At 43.7% G+C, this 8,565-nt stretch overlaps 1 protein-coding gene across 1 annotated transcript; it reads right to left on the bottom strand.

The window, feature by feature from the left end:
- Positions 1 to 202: 202 nt before the first annotated feature.
- LOC120052351 (oocyte zinc finger protein XlCOF6-like) lies at positions 203 to 4,216 on the bottom strand. Its single transcript, XM_038999206.1, has 4 exons — positions 2,092 to 4,216; positions 1,789 to 1,842; positions 808 to 1,618; positions 203 to 531 (listed from the first exon to the last, which is right to left on the bottom strand). Exon 1 carries the CDS (start codon positions 4,131 to 4,133, stop codon positions 2,973 to 2,975), a length of 1,161 nt encoding a protein of 386 aa, XP_038855134.1. The 5' UTR covers positions 4,134 to 4,216; the 3' UTR covers positions 203 to 531; positions 808 to 1,618; positions 1,789 to 1,842; positions 2,092 to 2,972.
- Positions 4,217 to 8,565: the final 4,349 nt, after the last annotated feature.

Raw genomic sequence — 8,565 nt, 5'->3', positions numbered from 1 at the left:
ATACCTATAAATAGTAAAACCAGAGAAACTGATCATTTTGCAGTGGTCTCTTAATTTTTTCCAGAGCTGTGATATATAAATATAGTATTCTACTGTATTCTAGTCAATGCCACGCCTACATTGCTTGTCCTAATATTTATATATTTCTTAATTCCATTATTTTACTTTTAGATGTGTGTATTGTTGTGAATTGTTAGATATTACAGCACTGTTGGAGCTAGGAACACAAGCATTTAGCCACACCCGCAATAACATCTGTTAAATATGTGTGTATGACCAATAACATTTGATTCAAGGACTTTTTTCCTCACTGCCTCAAAAGCTGCTGACAATGTGTTCATCCTGTTCCTTCTTCAGGTGTGTAGGGGGGTGCTCACAGCAGTTCAGTGTGCCTCCAGTGACCCACTGGTGTTCATTGGTGATGAGGTGAACTGCGGTGATCCACTTTTCTTTTAGCACCTGGACACTCCAACCAGCAGTGGTGGCACAATACCACAAGTGGTGAGTTACTGCCCTCACCCATGGCAGTACCTGAGACACAGGGAGTAAATGAGACCCCTGAGTTACTGACTTGAACATACCTTTGGCAATGTGCCACAGGTCATACTCATGCCAGATATGAGCCTCTCAAGTGCACCCTCACACTTGGATGCCTATCAGTGGCCAAAGTTTCAATACTGCATCCATGGGCCTGTTAGTAATAATGATTTTATTATTATTATCCTAAAAAAGGTACCTACGTCCTCTTCATACATCCACCAAATACACACTTACAGCTAAAAAAAGATAGGTTAGGCTATACCTTACCTCAATGTGTTGCAGGCATCTCTCTAATCCCTCCGTCTCCAAACAGTAACTATTCTTCACCTTGATAACATGCAGTCTCCTGGAGGAGGAACAGGTGGGAAGCAGAGTGGCCTGGAGAAATCACACCATGCGTCTCCAGATACGATCAGTGGACTGTCACCAATTGTAGCCAGAATGGCATACTTGTGGTGGGTCCACATGTGGTTTAACCTCTCGCACAATGTAGATGCGCTGTTGGATTGCAAACTGACGCAGCGACATGGGCACCAGGCTGAGGAGGTGACATGTTTCCACAAATGTGGAGTGGGAGCCACCAGTAAGGAAGACAGACTGCTGATGGCACTACCTGCAAACACCTTTCCCACTCTGGTCTGGGACTCCCACTTCCTCCTGTGGCCCACAACACTGTCTCCATGGTGATGGCAAAACCATTTATTTTCAGGGATGATGACACCAGCTCGACATCCTGGCTCATGGCAGACATTGAACAACTCCTTCAGCTTGCTATCAAAGACTATGTATTTCTGATCTTGCACACACTCTTCGATTGTATCTCTTGGTTCACACTGTGATGATTGTGTGTCTGAGCTCTCAGGTTCATACAGCGACTCCTGGTCTTCACTCATCTCACTCTCTGTCAGCTCTGTGGCCAATAGGGGCAGGACTCGGTTGTATACTGATGGTGGTGAGAGCAATCTAGCTGGGCCTCGAGCTCTTTAGTGATGGTCCTGGTGTAGCTCTTTTCCACCGCAGCACAGCAACAATCTGGCAACCAGGGGTTTGTTTGGCATGCTGTACTAACCGTTCTTTCCTGTTGGTGTAAAAATATTAAGGCATCTATTAAGCTTTAGTTATGTTCAAGAGTCACTGCATATACTGTATATTGTCAATTTTAAATATTGAAAATGGCATCAGTGATGACAGATTGTGTCTTGAAATAAACAAACAATAGCCTTAGAAATAACATGGATTTGCATGTACCTCCTCTTGCACAATCTCCAGGATGAAAACCTTTTCAGGGATGAAAATATCATCCTGAAAACAAACAAATGTTTTATTAAGATTAAGACAACTGAACCCAAATATATCAGTTGGCGTTAACAAGCTACCAGTCATGTATGCTGTCAACACACACACACAGCAAAGCAAATACAGGAAAATGTATTTTTCAGCGAACATTAGCTATGTCAACTTCAGTTGCGCCACTCAGTTACAACAAAGTTATCCAGGGTCTAACCGTAGCCTAGTCAACAACAATCATGACTCATGATCGGTTAACGTTACCAGGCTCCATTGACTCGCGTCGCCTCAATCCGACGTTAAGCTTGACTCGGAAGTCAGCGATGTTGATGATGGTCGGTCGGTAACCCCTACTGTACACCATAACCCTCGACATTGAAGATGGAGGGGCAAGCAGAGGGCTTCAACGTAGGTTTAGGACTCCTTTACATTCTGAAACTCCCGGTTGCCGCATCGAACGTGCCCTTCATCGCAAAGTATTTCTCCGCGAAGTGCTGCCTACAGATCTTGCTAGCTTGAGCTGACACGTCCTTCCTTTCTTTAGGACATGGAGACACTTCTTCAAAAGTTGTGGGTCCTTGGACAGCCGATGGTACCTACCCGATATATATTTTTTGGAGCCAATTCGTACAGCCTGGCGCTATACAGTTCATGTCTGAATTACTAATTGTTGTTGACATCATGTCCTTGTACTCTTCGATTCACTCTCCGCGCGAAAATTCAATACCAGACAATTTACTGATTCCTGGCAGTGACGCACTGGCGTCAGTCGTTACTATGGCAATTAAAAATGGCGCCGACCATAGCTCAAATTAACCTTGTCGACGATCAAAATACTTAATACAGAGATGTTTTTATGTTAAAGTATTGTAGGGTATTAGTTGACTGATTACATCTCTTTGCTGAGATTTACTTCCTAAAGTGTTTCCATTGCCCTTTTTAACTGTTTGATCATAATATTGTAATTCAAATAACATTTTATTTACATAGAACATTTTACAAAAGTAAATACCTTAAACCTACAACATGAGTGATCTAGAATTTTGCTTTCCTAACAGTGAAGTCCATATCCTGCATTTTTATTACCAACTCCTGACAGAAGATGTTTGTTACATTTTCTTCTTTTTGTTTTCATTCTGTTTTGTTTATTTGTGGAAGGCAAGTATATGACTATCCAGGTTCACTTTGTGTCTGAAGCTTATCCCGCAGTGAGCACAGTTAAATGTCTCTCCTATGTGAGTCGATATATGCTTTTTAAGGCTATATTTCTGTCTGAAGCTTTTCCCGCAGTCCCCACAGGTAAAAGGTGTCTCTCCTGTGTGAGTCAGTAAATGAACAGTTAGGTTTCCCTTATGGTTGAAGCTTTTCCCGCAGGCACCACAGCTAAATGGTTTTTCTCCTGTGTGAGTCCGTATATGCCTGTTAAGGGTAGCCTTCTGTCTGAAGCTTTTCCCGCAGTCACCACAGACAAATGGTTTCTCTCCTGTGTGAGTCCGTATATGCATGTTAAGGGTATCCTTGCGACTGAAGCTTTTCCTGCAGTTGTCACAGCTAAATGATTTTTCTCCTGTGGAGGTCTGTATATGCCTGTTCAGGGTCCCCTTGCAATTTAATATTTTCCCGCAGTCATGTTTTTTAGGCGTGGTGCTGGGTTTCCTCAATGATGGGTTGGGATCCAATGGTGGGCTTATGTCAAATCCTACTAGATCACTGCTTGCAGCTGAGCTGTGGCTGGAGACATTGTCTTGATTATCTCGAGGGTCATAAGGATTGCCGAGGTGGGTCACTGTGCCAAAAGGTTTGAGATCCAATTCTTTGGAGTCACTCTCTCTGTTCTCCACAGTCTTGGTTTGGGAAAGAGTCAAGGACTGAAGTAGGTCGTCCTGATCACAATCACTTTTCACACAGGAAGGAGTGAACATAAACTCTACAATGTCAGGCTCCAGCCCTTGAAGCTGCCCTGCCGCCTGAGTGGTCCCGACTTCCTCATCTTCCTCTTTAATCTGCATGGGCTCTGGGTCATCCGTCTCCAGACTGGAGTTCCATTCCTCCTGGTCACATTGCTGCTGCACTGGGTTAACCTCCTCCTCAGAGACGGTAAGCGAGAACTGGAGGGAGTCTGTTCTACATCGTTTCATCTCCGGTCTGATCCGCAGCAGTCTGCGTAGCCGGTCATTCTCCACTTTAGATCGGGAAATCTCCTCCTGGTACTCCGCTACCACTTTCTCTACTGCCCCCATAATCTCTACGGTAGCCACTGTTAAACGCTTATTAACAAATACACTCAAAGACTGTAATATTGCCATTTTCAGTGGACTGAGATTTAGGTATTCCGTTAACTGCGTCTAAAATCCACGTAAGGAATGTGCCCGTTGCAAATTCAAAACAAACATTCTACTTCCTTGTTGTCTTGTTCTTTAGTGTTTGTCAGCGGGTAGCTAGCATGAAACGGACAACAGCGCCGCTAGCTGGATAGAGTTCTGATATGTGATAGATACACTACATGTCCAAAAGTATATGAACAACGCTCGTCGTACATCTCATTCCAAAATCATGGGCATTAATATGGAGTTGGTCCCCCTTTGCTGCTATAACAGCCTCCACTCTTCTGGGAAGACTTTCCACCAGATGTTGGAACATTGCTGTGGGGACTTCCTTCCATTCAGCCACAAGAGCATTAGTGAGGTCGGGCACTGTTGTTGAGTGATTAGGCCTGGCTCGCAGTCAGTGTTCCAATTTATCCCAAAGGTATTCGATAGGGTTGAGGTCAGGGCTCTGTGCAGGCCAGTCAAGTTCTTAGACAACGATCTCGATTTCTGTTATGGACGTCGCTTTGTGCACAGGGGCATTGTCATGAAGAAACAGGAAAGGGCCTTCCCCAAACTGTTGCAATAAAGTTGGAAGTACACAATCGTCTAGAATGTCATGTATGCATATGTAACCGATGTGAAACGGCTAGCTAGTTAGCGGGGTGCGCGCTAATAGCGTTTCAATCGGTGACGTCACTCGCTCTGAGACCTTGAAATAGTTGTTCCCCTTGCTCTGCAAGGGCCGCGGCTTTTGTGGAGCGATGGGTAACGATGCTTCGAGGGTGGCTGTTGTCTATGTGTGCAGAGGGTCCCTGGTTCGAGCCCAGGTAGGGGCGAGGAAAGGGACGGAAGCTATGCTGTTACATATACAGTGCATTCGGAAAGTATTCAGACCCCTTGACTTTTTCCACATTTTGTTACGTTACAGCCTTATTCTAAAATGGATTAAATAAAACATTTTCAGCATCAGTCTACATACAATAACCCATAATGACAAAGCGAAATCAGGTTTTTCAAACTGTTTGCACATTTATTAAAAATAAAAAAACAGATACCTTGTTTACATAAGTATTCAGACCCTTTGCTCTGAAACTGGAAATTGAGCTCAGGTGTGTCCTGTTTCCATTGATCATCCTTGAGATATTTTTACAGCTTGATTGGAGTCCACCTGTAAATTCAATTGATTCGACATGTTTTTGAAAGGCACACACCTGTCTATATAAGGTCCCACAGTTGACAGTGAATGTCAGAGCAAAAACCAAGCCATGAAGTCAAAGGAATTGTCCGTAGAGCGCAGAGACGGGATTGTGTCAAGGCACAGATCTGGGGAATGGTACCAAAACGTTTCTGCAGCATTGAAGGTCCCCAAGAACACAGTGGCCTTCATCATTCTTAAATTGAAGAAGTTTAGAACCACCAAGACTCTTCCTAGAGCTGATCGTCCAGCCAAACTGAGCAATGGGGGGAGAAGGGCCTTGGTCAGGGAAGTGACCGAGAACCCGATTGTTTCTCTGACAGAGCTCCAGAGTTCCTCTGTGGAGATGGGAGAATCTTCCAGAAGAACAACCATCTCTGCAGCACTCCACCAATCAGGCCTTTAAGGTAGAGTGGCCAGACGAAAGCCACTTCTCAGTAAAAGGCACGACAGCTCGCTTGGAGTTTGCCAAAAGGCACCTAACGGACTCTCAGACCATGATAAACAAGATTCTCTGGTCTAAAGAAACCAATATTGAACTCTTTGGCCTGAATGCCAAGTGTCACGTCTGGAGGAAACCTGGCACCATCCTTACGGTGAAGCACGATGGTGTGAGCATCATGAGGTGGGGATGTTTTTCAGCAGCAGGGACTGGTTGACAAGTCAGGATTAAGGGAAGATGAACGGAGCAAAGTACATCAAGAGATCCTTGATGAAAACCTGCTCCAGAGTGCTCCGGACCTCAGACTGGGGCGAAGGTTCACCTTCCAACAGGACAGCACAGGAGTGGCTTCGGGACAAGTCTCTTATTGTTCTTGAGTGGCCCAGCCAGAGACCGAACTTTAACCCAATCGAACATTCCTGGAAAGACCTGAAAATAGCTCTGCAGCGATGCTCCCTATCCAATCTGACAATGCTTGAGAGGATCTGCAGAGAAGAGTGGGAGAAACTCCCCAAATACAGGTGTGCCAAGCTTGTAGCGTCATACCCAAGAAGACTCGAAGCTGTAATCGCTGCCAAATGTGCTTCAACAAAGTACTGAGTAAAAGGGTCTGAATACTTATGTAAATGTGATATTACAGTTTTTAAAAGCCTGTTTATGCTTTGTCATGCTTTGTGTGTTACTAATTGCTGATAGTTGCTGTTTACCTCTCCAGGATAAGGTATCCTTACAGGAAAACAACCACTTGCCTTAAGGTAACTGTCCAGTGTTTCCCGATTTCTATTAAATATGACTTACAGTGCCTTCAGAAAGTATTTAAGGGGCATGTTTGTGTACGATGTCTAATAGCGAAGTACATTTAGGGAGAGAGGCGCAAACACACAAAACCCACAGGGCACAAAGTGGTTCAATTAAGGTTGTTTCAACGTAATTTTCCAATGTATTGTGACATGGCATCTACAGTGCTTTCAGAAAGTATTCACACCCCTTGACTCTTTCCACGTTTTGCTGTGTTACAGCAGCTTCATTTAAAATTGATTACATTGAGATTGCGTGTCACTGATCTACACACAATACTCCACAATGTCAGTGACATTTTTGGGGGGATAAAAAATAAATAATTCAACCCCATTTGTTATGGCAAACCTAAATACATTCAAGAGTAAAAATTTGCTTAACAAGTCACATAAGTTACACGGACTCATTCTATGTTTAATAATAGTGGTTAACATGATTTTTGAATGACTGCCCCATCTCTGTACCCCACACATACAATTATCTGTAAGGTCTTCAATCGAGTAATGATTTTCAAGCACAGATTCAACCACAAAGACCAGGGAGGTTATTCAATACCTCGCAAAGAATAGCACTGATTGGTAGATGGTGAAGTTAGTGTTTTATTTTTCATACATTTTTTTTAAACGTTAGAATGCATCTTCCACTTTGAGTATGTCATGACGTGGCCCTTTCTGGGTATAGATCATGGCGTCGCCCTCTCTCTCACCCTCTCCTACACACAGGTTCTGTTATCTCAGGCCATCAATTCCTGGCGGAGACTCTCCCCCTGGCAATGCAGAAGGAGAGACACAGAAATAACAAATGATTTCACATCGCGAACTCCTAAATCCCCAAAATGGGAATTTGAAACAAAAGGTCCACTTGTGAGAAGGTGGGAATGGTCAGTGGACACTTAAGGGACGGGTATGACGAGTGTCTTTCATTTGGTGACCTCAGAGAGGACAGAAAACACACATAACTATATCTCTGAATGTGTATATTTCTCAATTACGGAGTTTGCATCTAATTCTTGTATAAACTGAATGAGTAAAGATTAAACTATTTGTGAAATGATGTAATGTGATGTCAAACCTTTAATGTGAGAGAATTGTATTCCCTTTAAAGTTTAACTAAGTCATTGGCCCGCCCCGGTGAGCACAGACATGATCAGGCATCATAGAACCGCCTTTTCTACTGTTACGAATAAAGCCCCCTCCTGAGGAAATCCTCTTCAGACCACGCATACCTCGGTGTCAGCTGAGGTGGCACAGGTTTGAGTACCAAGACTGAGCAAACGCACAGCGTTAGCTGTGATTGCGAATAGTTATTGAATTCCTAACCATACCACGTGAAGCATTGGCTACACGGCTGGAAATGGTTCAACTCTGAGACTATCGATCGCTACAGAATACGAGCAAATCTTAGATACTAATTACTAGTCTGCAGCTAGAAATTATGCAAACCTGGGATGTGATTACCGACAACCGCCGAAACATCTATTCTATGAAAAATTTCTGAATGGTACTCTGAAGTAACCATTCTAACCACAAAAGACTTTGATCTTCAGAGAGAGAGAAACGCGGATGAACTGACTCTCCAGCAGACGGACTGACGATGCCAATAGAGATCACGACGACACCTGGGCGTAAATATACACTGCTCAAAAAAATAAAGGGAACACTTAAACAACACAATGTAACTCCAAGTCAATCACACTTCTGTGAAATCAAACTGTCCACTTAGGAAGCAACACTGATTGACAATAAATTTCACATGCTGTTGTGCAAATGGAATAGACAAAAGGTGGAAATTATAGGCAATTAGTAAGACACCCCCAAAAAAGGAATGGTTCTGCAGGTGGTGACCACAGACCACTTCTCAGTTCCTATGCTTCCTGGCTGATGTTTTGGTCACTTTTGAATGCTGGCGGTGCTTTCACTCTAGTGGTAGCATGAGACGGAGTCTACAACCCACACAAGTGGCTCAGGTAGTGCAGTTCATCCAGGATGGCACAT

The sequence above is a fragment of the Salvelinus namaycush genome, chromosome 8 (assembly GCF_016432855.1).
Source record: "Salvelinus namaycush isolate Seneca chromosome 8, SaNama_1.0, whole genome shotgun sequence".
NCBI lineage: Eukaryota > Metazoa > Chordata > Actinopteri > Salmoniformes > Salmonidae > Salvelinus > Salvelinus namaycush.
This window is presented reverse-complemented; position numbering and strand designations above follow the sequence as displayed.